Source organism: Cynoglossus semilaevis, chromosome 20, assembly GCF_000523025.1.
Source record: "Cynoglossus semilaevis isolate Cse_v1.0 chromosome 20, Cse_v1.0, whole genome shotgun sequence".
In the NCBI taxonomy this organism is placed as follows: Eukaryota; Metazoa; Chordata; class Actinopteri; order Pleuronectiformes; family Cynoglossidae; genus Cynoglossus; species Cynoglossus semilaevis.
This window is the reverse complement of record NC_024326.1, coordinates 1,606,444-1,634,183: the sequence shown is the minus strand read 5'-3', so window position 1 is coordinate 1,634,183 and position 27,740 is coordinate 1,606,444. Positions and strand designations below refer to the sequence as shown.

Sequence of the window (27,740 nt, the reverse complement as noted above, 5' to 3'; positions counted from 1 at the left end):
CTAATGTTAAATATAAATATATCATTTTCTAGCATTAAAGCTCATAAACAACTGTAGAATCTGTAAGTGTCCCAGGCGACATTAAACAAACCCTACATAAACACATGAGTTTTGGCATTTATTGCAATGCAATATGGCAATCATTACAGTATTGTCTCAGTGTTTCTATTTTACAATTTACAAGCTAGTTAAAAAAAAGAATCCATAAATAAAGAAAATGCTTCATGTAGCTAACTCTTAGCACGGAACGAGAGCCATAAACGAGGACACGGATGACGACGTGCTAGTCTAGGTGTCTACACAACAGAAATAAGAACTCGGAAAAATAAAGAAAAATTATAATAATAATAAAAAACAAACCCAACACAGAAGTGAATCTGCGTTTGTTAGTTTTAGCCTCCAGTATGGAACTATTAAGAGCTCGTTCTGGTACATTCTCTGGCTCCTCCCACTCTCTCTGATCACTTTGCATATTCAGAATACACTAAGACAGCTGGCACCTTGACAAGGGAGTTACCATGTTGCGTCGAATCACATCAGATACACAAAACACACACACACATACACACACACACACTCTCTCTCAGGCAACCATACAAGCAAACAGTCGAAACATTTGTTCAAGTCAAGCCCAAAGCAGCAAAATGAAAAGGTCTGAAGCCATTCTGCTTATGCGTACCACGACCAAACAGCCTTCACAGAACAGATAATAAAGTCATGAAAAAAACAGAGCTGGCTAAGGGATGAGTCTTCAGTAGCTCCAAACTCTTGAAGTGTTCACGTCCACATCATGATTTTCATTTATAGTTGAAAGGTAATTCCACTGTAGGGAAGTTCACAAAAGTGCTGCCTTTCTTTTCCTCCTTCCTCCTCCTCCTCCTCCTCGTCTCAGTTAAATCCTGCCCTCGTCCTCCTGCGTTCCGTTCAGTCTCACTAAAGTGCATGAATGAGGTAAATGAAATTCTTCTCAAAGGTTTGTTTTGATCCGTCCTGCAGTTCAGACGGGAACCATCGTGTGCTGCATGTGTTGCATGTGACACAGCATTTCTTGTTGCGCACTAGCAATTATCAGGTCCTGGTGTGTCGGTGTTATGATTCCCAGTCTGTCCATCTCCCTGTGGGGGCAAACACGGAGGTATTTTAAGACACGTGAAGCGTAATCAAGTAGTATTTGGATGATGGAGTAGTGCAGTGTTTTTCAGGAATTCAAGTAGTAAAATTAAATACACACTACTGTGTGTACTTAGTAAAATAAAAAAACTGCATTCATTTAGTAAAACCAACTACGATCAGCTTAGGAATGTAACATCGCAGACATTATTAACCCAGGACCTTCTGAGTGTAACACCTACCTAAAATGATTCTTTTCAAAATGGAACTTTACTCCAACACGTCCAAGCTGTGTCTATGTTCATGCTTTAAAACATGGCTACATGCTCATATACATGGGTGAGTTGAAGGAAAGAACGGAAAGAAATTAAAAGTACTGAAGTAACAAAACAGTTTCTCTGCGTATCCTCCATTAAAGTCTTCCCACTTCTGCTGGCTGTGTCACCACTTCAGAATTCCAACTCGGTGCTTAATAAAGATGTAATGATAAGACTTGGAGACGTCTCCCAGGCATGTTAAGACATGTCTCCCAGGCGAGGGACACTTTTGGAAATTATAACATTAATCTAGAAGTCTTTCAGTGGCTCTCATATCTGAGAAAACAATAATTCTGTATATATATATATATAATTGTCCACCTCATAAGGAAGGAACATTGTCTAATGGTAGTTATATCGCACATTTTTTCTAATATAATTACATGTGAAAATGGTCTGCACTCATACTGTACAGCACTGTATCCCAAAGACTGGGTCGCGACACCCGTAAGAGATTTTTTGTTGGGTCGTTTCGCATTATGTTTCCCAGGCGTTTACGAGTAAAAAAAAGTTTGCCAAACACTTCTGTACAGTGCTTCTCTAGGGAAATATTAAGTAAAAAACAATTTGCAAAATAAAATGTTTTTTAGACATGTTTTTTTAAATCAATTATTAATACTTTCACTGAGGCCTGGTACCAAATGGTCCACTGACCATCACCGGCCCACGAACCAGGGGTTTGGAGACTCTCGTTTTGTGGGTTTTACCATGTACCTGGAGGTGGCGTATAACCTAGAAAGTCTGGAATCTAACCCACAACCATTTGGGTGTAAGACAAATACACAGCCTCCTGATCTCATGGCGTATTTCTGGTGCCTAAGTCGCGACATTATCTTGCAACAAAAAACAACCCCACATCAATTCACAACGTATAACATCGACTCAACCTCAGCAGGGTATTTATTTAGCATTCATGCTAACCCACAACAGCCCTAATTCTCTTGACGCCTCTTCTGAACTCATATCTCACCACTGACTCTTCTATCAATAGACACCACTCTCTACTAATTAAACTCCAACCATGATGTGGAGCTGCTCCTGTGGCTGCAGCTTGATGTAGTTTAGGCCTTTGTGATGTCGACCGCTGTTGTCTTACAGAGCTGTGATTTACACTTTTAAAAAAATGTGGTCACAAAGGGAAGTGATATTGACGGGAAACCACATCCAGTTCCACTGGAGAGTCCACGGAACTCCCAACAGTAAAATATATATGACAGAAAATCTGTTCTTTATCTATTATAGCACAGTGTATTACTTATTATAGTATTTAAAAATACACACATATTACTATTGTTTGACAAGTTCTGTTAGGAAACTGGACGTGAAAATTCACATGCAGTTTCCTAACAGAACTTTTTAAACTTGACCATGACTTGGATGACTGAGAATCTTCATAGACATATTACTATTATTTAATATTAATGATTTAATTAATTTAAATTGTATTTAATATTAAATTATATATTTATAGTAGATATTTTTTATTTTAATTTCTCAGGTTCTACCAGCACTCCCTTTGTGATCCACTTGTTTCTTTTTTTTTAACCACTGTGTCTCATGTTTACAACAGGAATTTCCTTGGCCAGGTTCTTGGTGTGACCATTTCCTGTCTGGACGCCACAGCTGCTGGTCGCTGCTTATCTGGGAAATGGATGTGACGTGTAAACATGCCAGAGTGAATCAATATTCATGTGGTTACACTTACTGGTGTGTGAGAGTCAGGAGGCTGTCGGGGCTGGTGTATCCTGCCGCCGCCAGCGTCTCCGTGTATCGCTCCATGCCGACGGACTGCAGCCACACGCACACCGACCACTGCGGCACACACACCTCAGGCACGACGGACACGCACACCTCTGAACTTATCCCTGACTCCATCATGGTGGACGTAGGTCTGAATACGCGGGGCGGGAGAGAGATACTGTACGTCAGAAACACAGGAAGACTACAGCAGGGTTGTGCTTGTTATCAGGGTTCACACTGAGGTCCTGACCTTTCCCCTCCTGTCCGACGCAGGGTCCCAGGGTTTCTGATGAGTTTATCCAGCATGTTGAGAATCTGACTGAAGGTCGGTCTCTCCGCTCGCTCTCTTTCCCAGCAGTCCAGCATGAGCTGGTGCAGCACCACAGGACAGTCCATGGGAGCAGGAAGACGGTAGCCTTCATCTATCGCTTTGATCACCTACAACACATGGACACAGTTGAAGGTTTGAAATCCAGATGCAGAAACCTGGACGGTCTGAGGAGAAAGTACAGCCAAAATGATCAGATCACAGAAAAAAAAGAATCTAATAATCTAATTAGGTGGCACAGAGTCCTGTCACCCAGTCGCCATACTATTTGTAGTCCAGATTAAATTAGATTAGATTGAACTTTGTTGATCACACACGTGGAAAATTGTTGAGTGACAGAAAACAGACTTCTGTACATTAATACAGGGCACCTCTGCAGAATTTTAGCCTCTGTTGTTATTTATCATCTCTCAGTAATGATTCACACACACACACACACACACCTCTCTCTTTAGTTTAAAAATTGGTTTCAGACGTCAATCAGAACGGGAAATTTAATTTCCAGATGCAGAAAAGGCTGCTGGGAAGTATCTGGTTCGATGCCAGTAAAGTGAAGTGTGTCTCCTTCAGAGGCAGACGATAGGCTGCGTATGAAAGTGGACCGAGTCATCATCTCTAACTGGATCACACGTCCAGGAGGATCTATCGACTGTAGTGAAAAGGACTCGACCCCAGTCCTCTGGTTTAGGCATGTTAGAAACACGCTAAAGTACAGAAAATTAATTAATAATTAATTAAAAATAATTTCACTCCAGGTGATATATTTACATCCATCACTGCTGTTTTTAGTCAACCTGATCTTAACAAAAATGATTTTTGTCTTAAAACCATCTGGTGGCTAACGACGAACGCAGCAGAGCTTTCTTTTCCTCTTACAGTCGGACAATAAATCATCTACTGTTTACATATGAAATAATGAAATTTAGGTGGCACATTAATCAAGCTGCAAATTCAAACACACAACTGATGCAAAACAAATGACATGAAGTCAGAAAATGAGGATTAATTCAGCCGTAGCAGCTCCTCCACTTCATGTTTCTTATTCATCGTGCGGTGGCACAACTTATACAAGAGGAGTGAGTCTTAAAATGAGGATTAAAGATGCTTTATTTGTGAGTTAATTCAATACCCAGGAGCTGCCACTGAGAGAACGGAGAGTTTTCTACCAATTTGTGGGAAAAGCGTTGGATAAATTATCTCCAGGGCCTTTAATTAGGAGAAGTTCTCAGAGACGAGTCACAGAGATGAAATCAATTACGTTTCCAAATTTCCATATGTCTCTTTGACCTCCTCCACTTAATAAGCTTTGATGGATAAGTCATTGCAAATATGCTGTGAAACTGCTTTTTTTGCCTTAAATCCCAGAAACTCTAATTCACTTCTGAGTTTATAAAGCTGCTGCACACGGCCCAGAGATAACAGCAAGAAGCAATTTAGTGTTATCGTTATTGAGCTATTTATACTCGGCAAACTAAACGTGTATGAAAATGATTTTTTTTTTCTTGGCCAATTTTAAAGACAAAATTTACATTGAATAAATTGTGCCGAGGTCAAAAGCTCTGGGTCAGACAACAGGAGAGAGGACGAATTTCTTCTTGACATATTTTGGAAAAAAAAAAAAAAATCAGAATTGTGTCTGAATCTTACTCTATCTTTTTCAGTCAGTGATAGATGACACAGAATATTTTGTGATGTTGGCAAATTAAAAAAAAATGCTACTCACATCCTGATTGTTCATATCCCAGTAGGGTCTCTCTCCATATGAAACCACCTCCCACATGACGATTCCGTAGCTCCACACGTCACTGGCTGTGGTGAACTTCCTGTACGCGATGGCCTCTGGGGCCGTCCATCTGATGGGGATCTTCCCTCCAGGCGACAGGTAAGTCCCCGTGGCCTCCTGTTGGAGCAGCACACGTCACATGGTCAGAGTGAAAAAAAAACCCACATCGTCAAAATGAAACAGTAAACATCTGGAAGCAAAGGCGCACCCTGGTGGTGTAGGCGGCTTCAGGGTCGTCCTCCAGAACCCGACTCAGGCCAAAGTCCGACACCTTACACACAAGGTTGCTGTTGACCAGGATGTTGCGAGCTGCCAGATCCCTGTGAACGTAGCTCATGTCTGACAGATACTTCATCCCTGAGGCGATGCCACGCAGCATGCCCACCAGCTGGATCACGGTGAACTGGCCGTCGTGTTTCTGAGAGTAGAAATAGAGAGAAAAAAAACAGAACGGGAAATTAATTTGACCTGCAAATTGCAATAATTTGTACCGTTGGAAAAGGTAATGAAAACACAAAACACTTTGTTAAACCATCACAGCAGGTTAGCAGGTCACTGGTTTGAACACTAATGTGGTATTACAGGAGCATTGACCAAGGAGTTGGTCTTCTGAGGATTTTTACATCATCATCGTCAGCTCAGATTGGCTGGAAAATAATTCCATTTACTCAAAGTAAATAAACTAGCAACATTTCGTAAATGTGATTCTTTTTAAAGCTGCTGCACAACACAGCTAAACAGTTTGTACATACGCGAAGAAAAGCATCCAGAGATCCATTTTCCATGTACTCTGTGACGATCATCAGTGGTTTACCTGCACAGATGGAAGGAAAAATTTGAAAGTTTAATTTGAAAAAAAAAAAAAAAACCTCACACATCAAAACAATCCAAACTCACATCTGGTGACCACGCCCTCCAGCCTGATGATGTTGGGATGATCGAACTGTCCCATGATGGAGGCCTCGGACAGGAAGTCCCGCCTCTGTTTGTCAGAATAACCCGCCTTCAGACTCTTGATGGCCACGTAGATCTCCCTCTTCCCGTGGACACGCAGTCGGCCGCTGCACACCTCCCCAAACTCTCCTACACGCACGCAGCGAACAGCAGCGTCAGCGCCAAGTAAACATGTGTGTGTGGGTTTGAGTTTTCATGTGTGTGTCTGCCAGGCTTACCCATGCCAATAACTCTCTCGATGTGAATACTGCTAGCGTCAATTTCCTTGGCAAAGTCATGGATGGCCTGATCGGGGTCTTCGTAAGTGAAGGGATCCACGTAGATTTTGACCCCTGCCATGGAGGAGAGGGAGTGAAGGATGTCAAGGAAGTGTGAGGAGGCGGGTGAGAAACAGGAGGTGTGTGTAACGTCTTAACACAGTACGTGAGATGTAGATGAAAAACAGAGCAGCTGTCACGTGTGCACACACAGTTTGTTTGTTTCTGTTTCTGTTTACCTGGGTTGAGGTGTTTCTCCTCCTCAGAGTCCTGCTTTGTTTTACTGTACTTGCTCCTCCTATTAAAAAAAGATAGAGATGTAGTAACACATGAGCGCCTCCAGGATTACTCCTCTTCCGTTGTCACCGGCGTCCGGCGAGATTTCAGAGTTTAGCTCAGTGAAAGCAGCCTCAGTGGGAACAGAGAACAACGGGCAGCAGAGGAAAGACGCGAGCAGATGAAAGCGTTTAAAGGGGGGAGAGTGGTGGGGAGGGGGGAGGAGGTGGAGGAGGGGGGGGGGCGCCTCAGGTAGCACAAGATAAAAGGTGTTTTCCATTAAACAAAGAAACTGTCAAAAACACCTTTGTGTGTGTGACGCTGGTGTGTATGTGAGCACTCTGCAGAGGCTGTGTGTGTGTGTGTGTGTACATCAGCAACACACACACACACACACACAAGCTGTGCTGCAGAAGAGACAGTAATGACAAGGCAGGGACAAAGGGATTATCACTGTCTCTGCTCTAATCCCCTTTAAAAGCTTCAGGTAACACACACACACACATTATTTAGCTGTTGCCGTGTATTGTGGCCGTTTGGGTCTGAAGCCCTTGTTAGGGCGGAGCGGGTGCAGCGGTGCTGGACATGCACTCAAATCCATCGGTCTGCAGCGCTTTTCATTTTCATAAAAAATGTCGTCAAATGGTAAATGAAATGGTCGGGTAACGTCTGTAACTAGATTCTTTAAGGACGTTACAGCTGTCAATCACATGCTCTTCTTTTGAATGATGTCGTGTGTGAGAGAGACTAAAAGCTCGTTCTCTAAAACGGCTCCATCAGCAACACTTCACACCTCACTTCACACCTCACTTCCATGGAGTTACTTCCACAAACAACGGGAGCTCTTCCCAATTTTTTCACAGCTTCACTAATTGGCTGCACCCATGTTTGTACCATTGTATGGAGTCTAAAACACAGCCCGTGTGTGTGTGTGTGTGTGTGTGTGTGTGTGTGTGTGTGTGTTAGCCTTACCGACGACTAATGATGAAGACAGCTGCAGATATAAGCAGTAGAACTCCAACCCCGCTGACAGACAGCAGAAGGAAGGCAGAGTTGACTCCTTCTCCAATCAGAGGGAAGGGATCTGCGGGGGGGGGGGGGGGGGAGGAGACAGGGTCCGCCAACCAGAGAGTTAGAACCATCACCTATAATACTTTAGTGCTATAAAACCGTCGGGACGTTAACGTCTGAGTACCTGAATTGGTGGAGAACTCAAACGGAACGCTAAACTCTCCGTATCCGGCAGCCGTGCGAGCGCGCACATGAAACACGTACACGGTGAGAGGGTTGAGACCTGTGACATCCACGCTGCGAGAGAAGGTCCTCATTATGCGGTAGGAGCGCTCTCTCTGTTCCTGATTAGAGACAGACAGACAAAAAAAGACGGGGTCTCTTTCCGGGGCCTGACTGGAAATCTGTGGTCGCCATCAGCAGCGGACGAACAGCGAGCTCACGTACTGACATCCCAGACAGGATTTAAACCGCCAGCACCTCACCTTTTGGTAGAACTTGACCTCGTACTCCAAGATGACCCCGTTAGGTCTGTCTGGCTGTTGCCATGACAACACCATACTGTGTCTGGTGACTTCTGTGACTTGGATGGATGATACAGGAGAGGGCGCTGAGAGAGAGGAAAACAAACAAGAGGTTATCAGGACACGAGGACGCTGATGTTGATGATGTCAGACCAAAACAATCAGTGATCCACTCCTGTCCACTGACTGCCTTCAGAAAAATAAAAGACAAGTCTTTTTTATCATATCTCAATCATTTTAATATAAAATGAATGAAGTACTCAGTAGGTAATATAAATGTTATCCACCGACGAAGATTTCAGCTCTTCCAGGGAACAGTGCTAACTAGCTGTAGCTACATGTTTCTTCCAGTACATGGGTTTGAATAATATCATACCATAAATTACAGCAATTGGTAAAGAAATGACAAGGTGGAGTTTAAAGAGACATCCTTAGACATAACTTAGTACAGAGATACCCAACGCCTGGTTCGTGGGTCGGTAATGGTCCGTACCCAGCCACAGTGGGACACAGTAAAAACAGGTACTTTATTTTTACTTATTTACTTAATTTAAAGATAATCTGGCAACATTTAAAAATAATTTCTCTGAGACTGCAATTCTGACAGAAGTTTAAAATGTGTTTTATTTTGAAAATGTAATGATCTTTAATGATTACTCAACAACTGATCCTCAGTAACGGTCAGTACCCACCAACAGGTCTGTGGTACAAAAAAGGTGGAGGACCGCTGCCCCAGTACACATGACATCAACAATGCTCTTAGGTGTAATATAGCTATAGCTAAGTGTGGCTCCTCCTGTTTGTCAACAAGTCCATCAACCCTGCACCTGAGAACTGACCTACATTTCATTCCTGTCCGTTTCACAGCAACAAGGCCCCTCTCTCTCTCTCTGTCTCTGTCTCTCTCTGTCTGTCTCTCTGTCTCTCTCTCCTCTTACATGCCTCATTGTTCATACCTCTATGGTGTTTGTCCCTCTTTGTGGTTGTTCATATGACACCGGACCATATGGTGACACAGGTTGGACGTGACACGTCCCAGACATTCTTTATGCACCATGCTAAGTTATTTCCCGAGAGGGAACCTGGAACCGAGCAGGTGTGCTCCTTTTCTACACGCCACTGTGGACTGCCTCGCATCGGCCACGCAAGCGGTAACGCACACTCCAGAAAGTGTGATGAAACGCCGCACACCAGCTGACAAACCTCTGCGACTAAAATGTAACACGCCATTTTGGAACTGTTTCCCAGTCAAGAGCCGATAGTTGGGAAATGAACCACCGAGACGCACAGTGGGGCAGTGATGTGTCTGTCTGACTGCGTCGGGTCGTCTCTCATTGTCTCTACTTCCCCTCCGACCGGCTTTGTACGTTTGTATTTAAGTCAGTGATTTACATTTGCACAAGTATTTTCTGACACCCTCTGGGGAACATTCCTACAATTAAGTGTGTGGATGTTGGGTGTAGGAGGACAGAGTAATCACTGTGGCAGCTATGACAGTGAGAGTAAAAGAACACTTTTCCAGTTGAGAGAGCAGGGAAAGTGTCTTAAAGCTGCGTTACATGCGCTCATCTTGTTACTGGAGAAGCTGCCGTCTCTGCCTCTGTGCTCAACATGTCCTTGAGTGTTTTTTGCTCAACATGGGAACTCTTCATTACAGCGAGGAGTGTAATGTAGTCCAGAAACATGGGAGGGAACTCTGAAACACACCTTTGTTTTTTAACACACAGCTGCTTTACACAGAAAGTTAGGTCCACTTTGCTTCTGAGAAAGTTCCTGAGCTGACATTTAAATTAGTTCTCGAGGTATTTTGCAGGCTTTTCCTCTCAGCGTCACAGTGACATATGCCAGACTGAGACACGACAACGATTTGATTGGGAGAAAGTGAGTCACCTACCTGTACTGAGGTACAGTTTGTGACAACTATAAACAAAGTTCTCCACAGAAGGTAATTGATCAAAAAAAATAATTCAACACAAAAAACAAAACAAAGGCCAGCATTATATTCTTGTGATAGTATGAGTGATGGTGAGTATGTGCCAGCATGACGACTGTGGGGGTGTCTTCACTGCTGAATCATTGTTCAGTGTGTATTTCTTTCCTGCTTTTGTGTTGAGCTAAAGGTCATGTTTTTGGACTGGAGCACGAGGAGTGAAAATTAAAGATATAGGAAAGAATGTTGCAGTATCTGAAAATGACACGTGGAAGTTTGGACGACAATTGGACTGTACAAGTAGAAGTCATGCTAACATGCTATTAGCTTTGCATTGTATAGACACAATTAGATGAAAAGACACAACGTAATACGTGTTCATTATGGGTGGTACGAGCTAACATCTGTCCATGGGGCACAGAATTCCAGACAGCGCCCCGTGTATTTGTACTTGATTATTGTATGTTTTAGCCTAAACAAAGAATTATTCTAAATAATATATGAAATAAATTAACTTTCCATAACACAACGCAACATAGTATGTCAAAAATCACGGCCCTAGCTACAACTGACCTTGACGTTCGTGTGCTAAAGGATTTCTTTTGTGCTTTGAAACCAAAAAAAAAAATCACCGATCATTCACCTTCAAATCTGCAAAGCTGTTCTTCAGCACAGAAGTGTCAAAGTAGGCACTATAGGTCTGGTGCACATACCACACAGAACCTGATCTGTATAGTAATGTTTTTAACATCCCTCCAGAGGCCTCCAGTCCCCTGTGGACCCAAATGCACTGAACAGCAAAGTGTATTGTGCTGAGTGCGACCGGCTTTTGTAATCCTATTTTTTGTAACTACAACAATCTGACAAGTACATTTCCTGTATCTCACTCTCTCAGTGCAGTACGTGTGCAGACGCAGTCACTCCTCACCTGCTTGGTTGGTGGTAACAGTGACAGATGCACTCTGGGCTGCCCCTGCACCGCTGGCCTGGGAGACCCCGTTGCGTGAATGGACAATGAAGGTGTAGTGAGTGTGGGCCCTCAGCTCACTCACCACCACCCTGGTGGACTTCAGGCCAGTCTGACCGGGAGAGAAAAACACATCTGGGCCACAGGGCAGGCAGGTCTGAGACCTCGAGCCAGAGCCAAGTCCTGAGTACTCTCCCGGCACTGGTCTACTCTGGAAGACCCCTCTCCCGGGCTGGATTTCCGACGTTACAATCCCTTGGTCCGACTGCATCCCCAAACCATTGTGCCGAACTTCAGGCTGAGTGATGCTGCGGTTCCTGGGGAGGACTCTACCGCCGGTCTGACTGTGGCTCGCTGTCTGACAGATGAGACACTCCAGGCTATAGCTAGTGTCACTTCTCCCCCCCAGCCGTCGAGGGGGGGCCCACTCCAAGACCACTGAGGTTTCATTCACGACTGAGATGAGTTGCTGTGGGGCCGAGGGTGGCTCTGGGGAAGACAACCAAAAAAAAAAAGTCACACCACAACTTACGCGGACTGCTGCAAATCTGCAAACTCGTGACAACATATACGGGGAAAAGATGAAATGAACATAAGTTTGGAGAGGGTGTAATATTTCCTGACACAGGCTGATAAGTAGACATCTGGCATCAGACAGAAACCATACTGTACAGTGGTGTTTTTGATGGGCTGGATGTTCCTCTGTGGCATCTGTGTGTGTGTGCGTGCGTGTTAATTTTTCCCAGGAGAAAGAAACCATGTGCTGTATATAGGCATAATTAAGTTTATGACACATAGACCATGGTCTCTGACTCTGTACCAGAAAAACCTCCACAGACGGAGGGAGAGGGAGAGGGAGAGGGAGAGGAAGAGGGAGAGGGAGACGGAAAGGGAGAGGGAGAGGAAGAGGGAGAGGGAGAGGGAGAGAGAGAGGGAGAGGGAGAGGGAGAGGGAGAGGAGTTTTTCAGTTATCATTCCCAGACAGGATGGAGATGGTGCCTTAGTCATAAGTAATAGGATCATGAAACAGGGCTTGTCATTCAGACAGGTTTGCTTCTCCTTCTGTTTGGTATTGGATTAAGTGGTGGGACAACAACAGCCGTCCTTCAGCCTGCTAACTGGTTGTAGTAAAAACACATCGTCTGTGTTTTGTCGTGCATTGTCTCAGTAGACTGTGTTAGTGAGTGTCCTTACGGGTGCAGGACATGGACGGAGGGTCACTGCTGGCACGGTAGAATCCGGTGTTGCAGTCACAGACCGTTGCCCCTTCTCTGAGCGAGTGGCTGTGCGGGGGACACTTAAAGCACTCAGGGTCCGAGGACCTGGCCTTGTAGAAACCAGGAGGACAGGCTGCACAGAGACAGGAGTTTGATGTTACATCACAGAAAGAGAAGTCTGCAACGTGAAAATCAAATGTACTGACGTTGATTTAATCTTGGATCAGAGAGGACGTTGTAAAACCACTTCTAATCAAATTACCTGTTTGAAATTTTTGTGGTAACACACACGTCATTACAAGTGAGAAGACAAGAAAACCACAAAGCTCTTAAATAGTGACATGAACCTTTTTGTTTTTCATCCTGACAACTGATCTCTAAACACTTTGAAGATGGATGAAGGACTTCAACAAAACCTGCAACGTTTGGTTTGGGCTGACGCCACTGAACCACGGTGAATAATTAGAGTCAGTGTTGATTCACTCTCCAGCACGTTGGTCTGAAAGATGCAGAAAACTGCACAACATTTTAATTGGTGTGTCTTAAATCTCTATTCCTGAAAGGTTTTGGTTTGATGGGAACATGAGAGAGGTTCACTGTACGGTCACAGAGGAGCTGTCCAACCACAAACCACGGCTACACAGCTGACAGACAGAGAAGTTCAACCAAAACAATCAGTGGATTAAAGAATCACAGTTGATAAGTAAAACTAAAAATACATGTTTTTCCATAGCCAAACCCCTGTTTGTGGTGATTTACCAGGTGAGCTAATGTTTTATAAGGAGACAAATAAACTGAATTCATTCATTCATGCACTTTGACCAAATGCCAGTGGTCAGAATGTGTGTTTCAGCTGAAGGCCAGCCCTGTGATAATTACAGTTCACAGGAAGTACGTTTCAGTGCATCCAACGCCAACGTTGGTCAACTGGCCTGTGACCCCTGATGTCACCTTTGAGTTCTGCATTGATTCCAGAGACAGGCCAGTGGGTCGGTTAATGAAGGCATGTACAGACACACAGGTCTGTGTGCAGACAGGAAGTGAAGGTGGATGCTGGTCTAAAGAGTGAAACAGATATGGCTTTAGGAGCACGAGCAAAAAAAAAAAAAAAAAAAAAAAATCTCACATAAAAGAAAACGTGATGATTTGCTACAACTATCACACACACACTGACACACACACACACACAAATCAGGATCTCCAGATGAAAACCACACAGCACTTGGCAGCCCCCACAAATATAAGTGACATTTATTTATAAGAACGAGGAGAAACAGCAGCAAAGAGAGGGTGAGGCAGAGACGGCTGGGGGAGGAAACGGGAGGCAAAATTGTCTCTCTGTATACCAAGGAGTTTGTGCATTGACAGAGCAACAATACGATAAATGAGTGCATAATTATACCGCTTGACATCCACTGGTGCAGCAGAAGGAGACGGCAGAGCGCGGCTGCTCAGCGCCAGCTCCACTCGCTTTAATGTCAGGAGGAAATCCTTCGTTTGTTTCGACGGCAATCATTCTTTTCAACACCTTTTTTCATCATCACACCCTATTCATCCTCCTTTCACCGTCCCAGCATCTCTGCTGGCTCCCTCCTCTTTTCTCCAACCCTTTTTTTACATTTCCAAGGGAGATGAAGACATCCCAGAGGGAGTGGATTGGAATGTTGGAATGGTGTGTGTGTGTGTGTGTGTGTGTCACTGTGTGTCAGTATGCTTTATGATACTCTCATCAGTAGATGAGAGGCAGAGAGGAAGTCTCCTCTGTAATCTTCTCGCAGCGACCATCCTGTCCCATCTGTGTGAGCCTTCGTACGTTTGTTCTTTCACACACTCACTTGTCCGCTCTTTCACATTTGTCACAACCATCATCTGCTCACTCTGGCACTTCCTGCTCGACCTCCACTTAAACTGTGCCTCCCCATGTCACTCTTTATGTCAACAAACGGAGAAGACTCAGTAGCTGGCTAACACTGTTTACGGCTTTAGACATGACGTGACATCACTGCCCCCCCGCCCCCCAGTTTGACACCTGTGAATTTGGAAAGACAAGCATGAGGTAATTATGGCTTCAAGTGATGGATGTCAAGTCCTGAGGTTGGGGAAATGTAAATATACAAAAAGATTTTTTTAAATGATTCATTAAATGCAGAAAATATAGGAAAATGTCATTTTTTTCAAATTATTTGGAGACCAGAAAATATCCCACCTCAATTTACCCCTTACAATTTACACCTAAAAAAGAAAGAATATCTTCATCTTATTTAGATAATTGTAACATTTTTTTAGATGAACTAATAAAAAGCAATAGAAAGGTTTTATGTCTAAGTATTAGCAAAAAATGATAATATAATTCACAATAAAATTTTGTTTAAAAAAAAAACAAAAAAAAAATCACAGAGGTCAGCCCCTACTGCCTTGGAGTGGTACTACAACTAAAAACAGCTTTGAAAATATAATTCCATCCCTATGAAGACCATAAAGTATTGTATTATGTTTTAATTCATGAAATCAAAGACCATATAAGTCAGTTATCACAATAAGACAATTAGTGACTTATTAATGGACTGGATTTGTGTCACTGGTGAGGAGCTTCTACTTAATAGTTCATAAACAATGGTTTCTTTGTGGAAACAACTCCATCTCCTAAGAACACATGAAGAGGTGGCTTCACAGAAGAGGATTGTAGAGTCTGAACAGCAGGTATCTGAAGGTGGCTCAGCCCCGTGTGCACTGACAGCGCTGTGATGTGGGGTTCTGTGTGTGTGTGTGTGTGTGTGTGTGTGTGTGTGCCGGGGGAAAACCTCAGGAGGAAACCAGTGGGTTAGTCAGCCGTGGGTGAGAAAGAGGGGAAAGAATTTGACCTGTTGAGGATTTAGAGGTTGATTACAGGGCTCAAGAAGCCCTGTTGAGGGGAGAGTGGGGGAGTGGAGGGAGGTGGGAGTCCAGTGCCTTTGTCTCTGTCCCACTCAATTCACTATCCCTGTCTGTAGCACGGCTGACAGAATGAAGAAGGAAAGGAAGAAAGAAAGAAGTCATAAACATCCTTCAATGCCCTCTTATGTCTCTGTTCTCTGAGGACNTGGGCAGTGCTGCTGACCTGGAGTAAGGCTGCCATTAACCCAACATTAACCCTACGCTAGGCAGAGATGTGCAAGAGCCTGAGCTTGACCAATAACCTGAAAGGGATATGGAACCAAATACAATCACACACACGCACACACACACACACACACACACGCACTGATTATTGGCTGATTATTGACTCTCCTCTTCATGATACCAAACAGTGGGACAGAGAGGGAGAGGAATTACATCACTTTACTTTCTAAATATCGTATTGATTTTCTGTCAAACTCAAACTCTGCAGCAGAGACACATAACAGAGCAGGACCTTCTGTTTGCCTTATACAGTTAAGGCAGATGTTTTTATGCAACAGTTTTAAATGTTTTTTTTCTTCTTCTTTTTTTCCAAAATAAAGCCCAAGTGAATATGTTCATCACAGAAACACGGCGGGTTTTAATGGAAACAACAGCTGCTCCGAGCTCGTTCAGTTTGGATGACAATAAATACGTACAGTCGACGAGTACGCTGTAATCATCTGTTTGACTGTTTAACAGTAAGAGACTCGACGCAAAAAGGAGAACGACGGAAAAGGTTGGCTGGAAAAGACGGAGCGAGAGAAAGACTGATTTAGCAGGAGAGATAAGGAGGTGACAGGAAAAGAAAGACGGAGGAGTCAGACGGACGGACGCAGAGCGACAGAAGAGAAGATGCCCTTTGATTAATATCAGCACCGTCATCATTTGCATCTGTGCTCCTTCAATACCTGAAATACTAACGTGTCTCAACTGTAAATCCAAGAGCCTGTTAGGACACACGTGTGTGTGTGTGTGTGTGTGTTCCTGCTCCTGGAGGTACGTCCGTGTGTGCATTCTCCTTGACCTCGTGTTATCTGTCATCATCTCTTGTTGCCTCTCAGCAGAGGGGTGTGGATGGGAGGAAGTTCCCGCTATCTGCCCCGTTCCGACAGCCGTCACTGTGATGGATGGAGGGAGGCCCAGATTGACGGACGGATGGCTGCATTGATAGACTGTCACACTGGAAGGCGGGGACACTGTTAATCACAGGGGTCATGCCCTGTTAATTAAAACCCACACAGATGCAGGATAGCAGACACGTTTCTTATCTGTTCTGACTGTGTGCTTTCATACAGTCAAAGAATTTCCTGCCTCCCAGGCAGAGATCAAATCCACGCTCGTGATTAGCCGGGTGCCAGAATCATCCCTTATCTTCCATCTCTTCAGTTTGCATTTTAAAACCGGAGGAATGTGCCGAGTGGAAGCTACGACTTTAAATTTAAATGCTCACAAAACTGTTGGATTGTATGACTGTGTGTGAGTGTGTGTGTGTGTGTCTGCCTAAAGCCAACAGTGCAGTCATTAGCATTTGAAAGAGCCTTTACAACAATGAGTCTCCTCCCCATCACACTCAGTTTACCCCCGTCACCAGCAGCAGCAGCAGCAGCAGCAGCAGCAGCAGCAGCAGCAGCAGCAGCAGCAGTAGAACCCCCATTTTGACTGAGGAGAAGAGATGATGAAGAAGAAAATGAACAGAGAATGAGAGGAAGGCAGAGTGACAGGGAGGTAAAGGCTGAAGCCGGTGCCAAAACCAGGGAGCTGCACACGGCACCGTGTTCCAGCTGGCACCGACATCTACATTCAGAAAAAACCTGAAGAAGAAGAAGAAGAACGACCAAGGAGAAGGAGACACAATAGAACAGAGAGAGAGAGAGAGAGAGAGAGAGAGACAGAGAGAGACTGTTGTAATATTGGAATGCTAACCATTCCCCCCACCTGAGTTTGGCTTGTTCTAAACAATCACTTGTGCCATTCCGATGTCTTTGGCTGCATCATCACCTACTACACACACACACACACACACACACTCACTTGAATCTGTGTGTGTGTGTGTGTGTGTGTCCCTCCACTCTCTAGGCATTACCGGGCAACACTCCAAATTGCGAGTATATGGGTGGGAAGGCTTTGTTAGGGATAAAATTGGAGATACAGCACACATGCACACACACACTCATGTAAACACACACACACACACACAAAATTAGCAATCCAACATGTACGGAGTCCAGAAATGCGATGCAATAATTAGAGGAGCTGAATAGAGCGATTACGGACTCTTTCTGTCATCCCTCTCTCTGTGCCTCTCCTTTCTTCTGCCTTTCTTCTCTCCCTCTTTTCATCTGTTTGGATGCCTTCTGTTTTTTCTGCTGCTGCTGCTGCTGAGGCACCGCAGGTGTGTTGGAAAGAGTCATAACCGTGAAATCTCTCTGGATATCTGGACAAACACGCGCACACATGCACAGAGGAACATTCCTTTCCTTTCATGAGCAAAAACAGAGGTGAGAGAAAGAGAGAGAAGGAGAGAGGCCTGTGTGGAGACAGAGACAAAAAGGAGCAGGCTCCTCTCCCTCACTCCTCTTCCCCAACTGTTCACATTTCAGATTCTCTCTGTTCTTCCTTCACTCGCCTCTTGTCTCCTCGCCCTCGTTTCCGATCCTCCCAGACGGATCGCAGCTGTCAAACTCTTGACGTCTTCATCTGACTCGGTCATGACCCTGCACTTAGTAGCACAACCCTGACTCCCACCGTGTGTGTATGGCTGTCAATCACCGTCTTGACGTCTTCATCGGCCTCAGTCACGACCTCGGTCTTAACCAGGGGTGAGAAAAAAAAGAGGGGGAGTGCCCTGTCTCTTGTGTTTCCGCAGTCGTCTCCTTTGCAGCCGATGACGGACCCCCAGTAGGGGAGGGCTGGCCCCGGCATTGATGCCTTCTGCTGTCAGTGGCCTTCTTTCAATCCCTCCTCTCGCTCCATTCAAGGGCTAATCCCTTCTTCCTCTTCAAAGTGTCTCCTCTCTTCCTCTCCTGCCTCATTACTCCTGTGTCGACACCCAAAATGAAATTCTCACATTTTTGCTGCTTTTGCAAAGTCGACAAAGTCCGCCTTTCATTCATTTCTATAAAAGTTCAACCGAAAAACAGCATTTCTAACGTCTGGTGGTGCATTAAAGTGTTTTATGAAATTCAAAATAAATCTATAAGACAAGTCTTATGTAAAAACCTTGTCGTTTTTGCTTTAAAAGTCTACATTTCTTTGGGTTTAGTGTTGAAATAAGGTTGGGTGACTGTATTTGATGAAAAGGTTTGAGACGTCTTTCATGTGGGAACTTTCATCTGCCAACGTTAACCAGAATCCTAGGACAATACGATATCGCAAACACATCAACTGTGACTGTCAAAAACGTGGTCATCAATCTGTATTTCACAAAGCTCAATTATTTAAAATAGTTTTCTTCAGGAAGCAACTTTTTTTATTTTTTTTATCATTACAGCTGCCAATGACAGGTGTATTTGCCTGAGACGCGTCGGTCTGTCCGCACAATATATCTGTGAGACTGAATAGGTGACGACACATGAGGCTCTGTGGTGAAGAGGCCTTTTGACCCCGTTGATGGGAGACTAGACGGGACATTTAAATCCATCTCCAAATCTATCTTCATCCAGCTCTGCTCTTCCTTCTCTGTCTCTGTCTCTCTTCAAATTCCAGACTAAAAAGTGGCAGCAGCAGCAGCAGCATCGGGGCGGCCCTCCAATACTGCAGGGTCAGAGTTTTCGCTGAGCAGCATTCAGTATTCATTCAGACTTTGATAGATTTCCACTACGGCAGCTGAGCCCGGCCAACAAGCTGACAGGCAGTGAGTGTGTGGAGATGGAGGAGAGAGCAGCACGTAGATAGATGGCACTCCACATCTGCTGGAGGTTCTACACAGTCAAGGGTCTCTCCTAAATCTCTAACGTTGAGGAGGAACATCTTTTAGCCCCTGGGGACCACCCCCGTAAAAACCTCCTCCTCTTTTCAGCGCAGGAACAAACGGGGCAAACGGGGTGAAAGTATTTCGAGGAACGTTTGTCACGTCTAGAAATCTGGCCACTCTGTCCGCGCTGCAACGTCAGAAAAGAACTTTTCTTCCTTTATTGGAGCCAACTGGCAACAACTGCACGCCTCTTTTTATTTCTATCTCCCTTTGCATCTCTTCTTTTCTCTTTGAGTTATGGCTCTGTTTGTTATTCAATTAGCCCTTTGGGATGGGCTTCATAAATTACACCCAGGGTGCAGATCAGTGAGTCGCTCTTCCCCCATCCCTCAACTGGTCTCTGTCCATCTGCGTATGTGTCTGTGAGAGCCAACATGTTTTGTGTCTGCGGCGTGTGACTGAAGCGGGGGGTTTGAAGTTGTAAAACTGTGTCTCCGCCGAAACCGTTGTCCGGCGTTCGCCCCGCTTCTCTGCCACTCTGTCTTCGTCTGCGCTACATCACGAGAGTCACTTCAAAACGCCACACGTCATCCGCGCCACATGTATGTTGGTGAAAGGTGTGAACAGCTTGTCTGTTTGTTACTGTAAAGTTTAGGCCACATTTGTAAGTGACAGAAAGACACTTTTGTCCAGATGGCTGTTGTTATGTCAGCGCACCTCACACTGAGACTTAAGAGCTTCAAACTGTGTTTGCAGCCTGGACGTATCAGAAAAAAGGAGATTTAAAGGACAGCTACAGACCAATAATGTGTTTCCAAACTTTGTACATAGGCACAACGAACTATCTTAAATACATTAGGGATGCAATCATATCAGCACTGATTTGCAGAATATTACAGTATGTGATAAAATTCTCATTTTTCTGGAAAATGCATTAAAAAAGAGCCTGTTCATAAAGAAACACTTTAACACCAAAACAGGACACAGTACTGTCTGGATTTAGCTAAAGATTATGCTAAATCAAAAACAGTACTGTCTGGATTTAGCTAAAGATGATGCTAAATGCTAACAGTTCCAGGATTCAAACCCAGAGAGATGTGAACTCAACCTGACTGTTTTTTAACTCTCATTTCTAGAATTACGAGACATCTCTGGACAGAACCACTGCAGCCAAGCAACCTTTGTTCCCTGTCTCTAAAAAACTAATTCACCTCTTGGCTTGAAAGAGAATCAGCACATTCCAAAAACCACCTCAGTCACAGGGCTGCGATCCAATATTCTAATGCCACTTCTCATTAAATATACTTTGAAAAAAATCCCAATACAGTAGCAATGGACTACATTATAGAAGAAGTTACTAGAACGGTGATCCACAGCCTGTGGTCTGATGGGAAAACATTTCCCTGGTAATGCTAGTTTCCATTGTTTTATATACTATTTACATGTCCACCATACACAGCACAGTTTAAACGTGTAGAACACAGTGTGGTCTGTAGATGCTGCCTCGATGCCCAGATGCTGCCTCGGTGTTGTAGAGCATTTTGCATTGTTAATTTCTGACATAATGAGCTGGTAAACACAGGAGAAGACAGTCCACTGAATAATCAAGCAGGTGTTCATTAGTGCACAAACCCAAACCTCTGTCACTGTTTTCCTTCATTAGCAGCTAGCTCGTTTAGTCGAGCGCTAATGATGGGTTCTCACAGAGACATGGGATTTATGAGTGGCTCCAGCAGGGGAGTAGACGGCCTATTGTAAGAGTCCAAATTGGACAAACCAGAGCAGGACACAAGCAAACAACATGTCATCCCAACGGGGTGTCATTCAATATGATCAAACTTTAACAGCAGAAATCTCTTCCAAATGATTCAGTTTTGTTAGTGTTAGCTAGCACTAAATGATAATGGAGCATTTTTTTCAATGTTCAATCCTGAAATTCTGACCAAAATCGGACCAATACTGATCCTGAGTATTAGCCGATTTAATTCCTTTGGACAGTAGACCAAGTACTGGACACCAATGTACTGTAAGCTATATTTTGTTGTATCTTACCTTTACATGTTTCCCCCTTCTCTTCATATCCAGGACTGCAGAGACATCCACCGATCGGCACTAACCACCCTCCGTCAGCACCGCAGTACATCTTCGGTTCTTCTTTCTCCTCTGATTGGTTGACACAGGACCCCCTGACCTCCACCAAGGACGATGTATCAGCCCCAGTGACAGTGTCAGGAAACGTAGCCAGGTTACGGATGGTGAGGGGACAGGTTTTGTAAAAAACCCTGACGGAGACTAAAGCGATGCAGGCACCGACGTCCTGAAAGGCCAGGTAGAAGCCCTTCCGTGTCGTGACCTTTACGTCTCGCACCTCCGTATTCAGCTTCATGATGCGGTCGCCGACATCCACCTGGAGAACGAGGCGCGCCGTCGGATTAATGAAATGTGCAGTAAACCGTGTCAGTGAATCAATGTGTTTGTTTAAAGTGAAGTGGCAGTTGCCTCTGAATCACAGCTTCACTCCACATCTTCACTTTTCCTGCATTTGGCGCTGCTCCACATTCACTTCTATTGATTAGAAAGGTGAATTCAGATTTACTGTCTCCACTGCTTAAATCAGATGTAATTTCAGTCAGGAGAAAAGCCTCTCTTCTGAGAAGGCAGCATAGATGTCTGTGATGAAAATGCTTGTAAAACAAATAAAGAAATTACAGCTAAGTGCCGTGCTGTTTTTTAAGAACAAATTAAGGTAAGTGGACGAGGACAAAAAAAAAACTCCAAACAAACTCCCATCCCCGGCTCAGCTGATTGGCGTTACCTGGGTGAAGCTCTCGTCTGCTGCCACTGTGTCCACCTTAATGAAGCTGCTCTCTTTGATGTAGCTCTCCCTGTCGTCATTTGACTCGTGGTAGTACAGGTTAAATGTCTCCTTCAGGAATAGAGAGACAGAGACCATTAGAGGAACAATCTGGAGGGTCCATGAATCATTATCGGAGCTCATCGGGTCTAAAAATAGAACTTTGGACCAAGAGGAAATTGGTGCTTGTGAAAAAACACAAGTTAAGTTCAAGATTAGTCAATTATCGTTAGAAAATTTAGCTTTTTACGCAAAGTGAACAGCCTGGAAAAGAAGCGACTAACACCAGGTTTATTACCTCAGCGTCAGCCTCAGTGACACTGTTACAGTGTCAGGGTGGCGCTGTTGAGCATTTTAGGAACATTTACAATACTTCTAATAAGCAGTATAATAGGTGATTGCTGTCTTGCTATGTATGTGTATAAACCAAATGATGACATCAGTAAGATGTTCTGAATTATTCTGAAACTACAGTTTTGCTGCAGTACCACTGTTGATCAGTAGGCAGAATCCAAAACCCAATATTATTTTACAGAGTCATTTAAAAATCAACAACTTATCTCATTAAATACTTTGAATATTTTTATTATTTTTTTCCATTGATGTCATCTATTAGAATGATAAAGTCAAACCCGAGCCATACTAGGGGGCACCACAGTTTGTCAGAACATTATCAGCGTCTCTTCCTGTACCTTGCAGTTGCCGGTGACGCCTGGTAGACTGTTACAGTCCCTGAGTGTGAACTTGACCTCCACGTAAACCCGCTGAGCCCCAGACCGTGGGATCCAGTCGGTCCTGAGCCAGTTGTTTTGATTGGGTTCCAGGACGTTACACACCTGGTATGTTCTGATGGGGATGTTCTTCTCGTCCATAATGCTCACCTCTTCCCACTGAAGAACACACACGCCAGCTCAACATGAACATCACATTTAAAAACATGATGATTTCATTCCAACATGTTCCAGTGCAGCCGCTGGGTGGAACGCTAACAGCAGGAAAATGAAATTGAAAACAGTTGAACTATCATTAAAACAGATGCTCCATCAAAGACATCACTGAACTTTAGACACTAATTGCCAAAGTTGGGAAAGTGTCATGTGTTAAAGCAGGTTTTTCCAAACTTCTCCCTATAATTAGCTGCCAAGTAGCGGTGCTCTCAAGCAATGCTAGTGGAAATTAAAACCTGGGAAACAAACACACACACACACAAACACACACAACTATGAAAACGCAAGTCTGCCTATAAGCGAGCAGGTCACATTTGAAAAAGCTGCTGACACTTTGAGATTTAAGAGTTTGTGAAACGAGGGCTTTGGCAGAGAAGGTGCCAGCTTCATGAAATATGATTTGCTGAGAACTAAAAACAAAGGAGGCAAATGTTAAAAGTAATGATTTTGAAGTTGGATCTGTAAAAGGGTGAAGTGTGGTGATTTTTTTTGTACAAACAGACAGCCGTGACCTTAGTTTGACCCCATGTAGATTTGTCATTAAAACTCTCGTTCTTAGCCTTGGAGGAGAGAGATTTTGTTGTTTCCTTCAATTCACTATCTGGTCATTTAAATACAGAAAAGCAAGTTCTTTTACATTTTATAAAATACATTTGGAAAATACTAAAAAGCGTCTTTGATTCCTTTCAATGTCGTCCTTTAAAACCTAAGGCTGAGCTCGGCTTTGTTCTCCACGATTCCTTACAGTGAGTCGTGGTTCCAAACTGTTGGGAATCCGAGGTTTTAGTCGGATTTTTATAGAAAAGTGCAGCCGACTGAAGCTGTACAGCTTCATCCATCTCAATACAAACCTGCCCTGTACTGTGACCCCTGAAATGATCCCTAAACCGCCCAAAAACTAAATTACCTTTTTATTGCTGCTGAATAATAACATGCCTGCTGCCGACAAGTGTGAGCTGTATACACACAAAATGCACCATGTCGAGAGGGGGATAAAGAGAAGAGGGTCTGCAGCTGTGTGAGCATGTGTGTGTGTGTGTGTGTGTGTGTGTTCAGATTCCAACACAATAGCCCACACAGCTTACTCACAGATAGTGATTATTAGCATTAAAGCTAATTTTAGAAAAAAACCCACTCTTTAAAAGACAGAAGTTAAAGCTTCAAATCCATATGATTCGTATTAATTCAAACATCAGACATACAGTAGAAGGTCTATTTCATTTTTATGTGTTATCATATTCATACAATACATTACAATATTGATTACAGCTATTGTTTCCTCTACTCCAGCAAATTTGTCTCATGGCTGTTAAATATCACATTTTGTACTGGCTGCAGAAAAAAACCCCAAAAACACCCTCTCCCTCCTCATCATTCGTCCAACTCTCTGGTTCAACTGTCGGTTGGTAAATGCTATATTAACAGCATATAGACCTGATTAAAATGAGCGCCTCCTTGTGTGGAGTGGGCGTTCAGGACGTTTACTCTATGACCTTTTTGTGAGTTTATGCATATATAGTCATTTCTGTGGTGTGTTTAGAACTCCATCTGTCTTTTTCTTTTTTCTTTTTTTAGGACAAGTAGCCACGATTTGGTCAAAAAAACCTGGTCTTAATGAGGCAGAACCTCAGAGAGAGAGAGAGAGAGAGAGACTGTGGTGAAACTGGGATAAAGATGTGAAGTGTAGCTGGGTTAAGGTGAGGGTTAGGCTCTGACCGGCTTTTGTTGGAGTGAGGAATAAGGTTCTGGTTCAGATGTTAGTGCAGGCTCCATAACAAATGTAGATGAATGATGAGGGGCCTGTGTGTGTGTGTGTGTGTGTGTGTTGATGAAAAAGAGAGCCACAGAAAGCTGTCTTCTGAACGATGCCTCCTCGTCTGGTCTCCTTCGGTGTCTTTGTCAACAGACAGAAATCACAGCTGTCAGGGGGTAAAACTGCGCTGCACTTGCCCCGATTATACAGAAATGGTGTTTTGTCTGTATGTGTGTGTCACCGAGGGACGCGGAGGGTGGGGGGGGGGGCAGGGGGGAGGTGCCTGTACTCAAAAGCTCAGTGCGTGCAGACCAGGACCCTGTCAATCAGGGCGTTCGTAAGAGAATAAGAGCACGCTGACCAAAGGAGGAAGAAAAAACAAGTCAAGTTCACCAAAAAAACTCTTACACCGACACAGAGCCAAGAGACAGTGAGCAAACGGAGGACGGAGGGAGAGGATGAGGCTAGAGACGCTCCAACCACAAACACTTGCCAACGATAAAAAGTACAAAAAGATGAGAGGAGATGGAAATCAAAAAGATATTTCCAGGATTCTTCCTGGCAAAAGCCTGGCAGTAAATTTCCTTTAAAGACGACACCCACCACCAAGCTGGTTTCTGCCGTTCTACGTGCCAAACTCTCGACGCCAGCACTTTCACATTAGCACTTAAGCCTGGTAAACAACCACACATTTTAAAATCTTATTTACAGTTTCCAGACCATGTGTGTGTATTAGAGACAGGGGGAGAGAGAGAGAGTGGGGGACCGGGGGGGATTCTGAAGGACTGATCCCACTCAAAGACGGTGAAGATTGTGAAGAAGTAAAAATATTTTCCCACTCACCCCTCCCTCTGAAGGACTGGCTGCCCATTTCAGCTCTCCTGGCACTGTCCTGGTGTCCAGCAGGGTCACTAGAGTGAACACATGAAAACATTCACATGGTTTCAGAAGAAAAGCAGCGCTGAGTATGACTGTGTTTGAAGTGATCGACCAGTTTAAGACAGTTGAATTCAATTAGAATCACTCACAGCCAGTTTTTCTAAGTGATGCTAATCAACCTTGGTCCAGCTGATTAAATATTCCAAACATCATCGTTAGAATAATACAACACTAAAAGAAAAGAAAAAAAAACCCTACAATTGAAAATGTCTGTTAAAGATTTTCAGATTCATTGATTTCCCTGTTGTAACTGATGTTTTTTGTTTCTCTCTGGTTCTTCCATGACTCATTGGTGTAGGTGAGAAGCTGACCAGTCCTACTTCATCATCTCCCTGGACCATGGTGTGGTGTGATGGTGATGTGATGCAGCCATGGCTACAGTTCGTCAAAGAGCCTGAGAAATGACTCTTCATTTTGAAGACTACTGTCTACTGTACTGATGTTGGACTCTTATCTACACTTGCACATTCAAGCACTGGCACGTCTTCATTTATAAGACGGCCCCAGGTCTGCTGTCTTCGTATCACTGAACCTACAGCACATCTGTTGGAAGGATTTTTTTTTTCTCAGGACTTATTGTTTCTCTCTGCACCACAGCTACGAAGAGACACAAAGAAGAGATTATAAATGGAATCATTTTTAGAGTGCTGTGGCTCAGTGGACACTTTTAAAACACGTCTAAGTGACTGATGGTTAATGCTTTGACACATTGAATTCGGATTATTATTATTATTATTACTGAGGGTTTTTTTCTGCCCGTCCTGTCTGTGCCTGACTGCTGTCTGTTTTACCTAGAACACCGTGGGGCAATATATCCTGCTGTCTGTTTTACCTAGAACACCGTAGGGCAATATATCAATATATCAATTTCAAAGAGTTTCATAATAAAGATAATATTTAAAGATACTGCAAGAAGAGAAAAATGTATGCACATCCTGTATCTGTATCCAACTCCAGAGACTTTACTCTTAACTATTACTGGGCTGCATCCCTCAATTTGAGAAACACTAAAGCCTATGGAGGACATCTTCATGTCAGTAAATCACAAAAGCCAAAAAATAAAAAAATAAAAAAAAATTAATAATTTATAACTTCATGCAATTTCAGAAAAATCCACAAAATCTAAATCCCGGTGACAGAGACAGGGAATCAAAAGTCTTTCCCAAGTGATTGAGGAGTCAACACTGCTGCAAACTGACACCAAAGGTCTGACTTAATGTCTAATGTGAGAACAGATGAGACCATGTTTACAGTCAAGGAGACAGGAGTGAGTCTACACGAGAAACACTGGGAGAAGGGATGTTCCTGACAGCATCCAGTCAGCTCTGGGCTCCACGGAGATTTCTATTCTCTCATTGGTTGTGCAGCAAATATCAACTTTTCCACTCTACAACAATCAGGTATATTCTACATTTTCTCCATCTCATCCAAATGTTCTACTTTTTCCCATCCCGGAAAGAGACGCGCACGGACGGCGCATTTCTTGCCGACTTCCAGGAGCGCGTCGCGGCGCAGCTCCTGGAAATCCAAACCCTTCTCCACTCACCTTCATTCGGTGGATAAATCCGTGTCCTCGAACCCGCAACCAGTGTCGTAATCCAGATACAAGTGTAAAACAATCGCCATATATTTGCAGCCATGTGTGAGCGCAAGTGAACGACGTTGGCTGTGCGCGCTGGCAGCTCCATCCCGGTGGGAAAAGTGTGTGTGAATGAAGTCAAGTGTGAGAGTGTGTTGGATGCAGCAGCGGATACCGGGGCGGTCTCTTCCACTCAGATGCGTCCCCTAATGGTAATTGAAATGGCAGGAGCCAAATGACAGGCGGTGATGTGGTCCATATTAGGGATAGGTGGTCACCTTAGTGTTTGGTATTACATGGATATATTTTTTAATCGTTCCATGCTCCGTGGAAATATTTACCGAGAACAATTAGACCCTCAGTGTCTCAGTAATGTAACTTATGTGTGCAGTAGAGGTTGGGTTTATTTTTAAAATATAAAA

General features: G+C 43.9%; 1 protein-coding gene and 1 long non-coding RNA gene across 2 annotated transcripts; one reads left to right on the top strand and one right to left on the bottom strand.

Moving 5' to 3' along the window:
• Window positions 1-105: 105 nt before the first annotated feature.
• On the bottom strand, window positions 106-27,740 carry LOC103395907 (ephrin type-A receptor 4-like). Its single transcript, XM_008333758.3, has 19 exons — window positions 27,286-27,740; window positions 25,644-25,711; window positions 22,793-22,990; window positions 22,062-22,172; window positions 21,299-21,653; window positions 12,392-12,547; window positions 11,159-11,686; window positions 8,262-8,386; window positions 7,961-8,120; window positions 7,738-7,849; window positions 6,729-6,787; window positions 6,451-6,564; window positions 6,176-6,361; window positions 6,031-6,092; window positions 5,487-5,696; window positions 5,219-5,395; window positions 3,418-3,605; window positions 3,133-3,318; window positions 106-1,115 (listed from the first exon to the last, which is right to left on the bottom strand). Exons 1-19 carry the CDS (start codon window positions 27,425-27,427, stop codon window positions 998-1,000), a joined length of 3,255 nt encoding a protein of 1,084 aa, XP_008331980.1. The 5' UTR covers window positions 27,428-27,740; the 3' UTR covers window positions 106-997.
• On the top strand, window positions 23,566-26,540 carry LOC107990159 (uncharacterized). Its single transcript, XR_001761718.2, has 3 exons — window positions 23,566-24,065; window positions 24,623-24,744; window positions 26,038-26,540. It is a non-coding gene; the product is annotated as an uncharacterized LOC107990159 (long non-coding RNA).

Bases quoted from the DNA above. Each gene is read 5' to 3' on its own strand.
- LOC103395907 (XM_008333758.3), bottom strand. From the start codon at position 27,427: ATGGAGCTGCCAGCGCGCACAGCCAACGTCGTTCACTTGCGCTCACAC. The intron at 5,697-6,030 runs GTATGTACAAAC...TTCTACTCTCAG, and splicing joins CTCTGGATGCTTTTCTTCGC to AAACACGACGGCCAGTTCAC. The intron at 3,606-5,218 runs GTGAGTAGCATT...CATGTGTTGTAG, and splicing joins GGGATATGAACAATCAGGAT to GTGATCAAAGCGATAGATGA.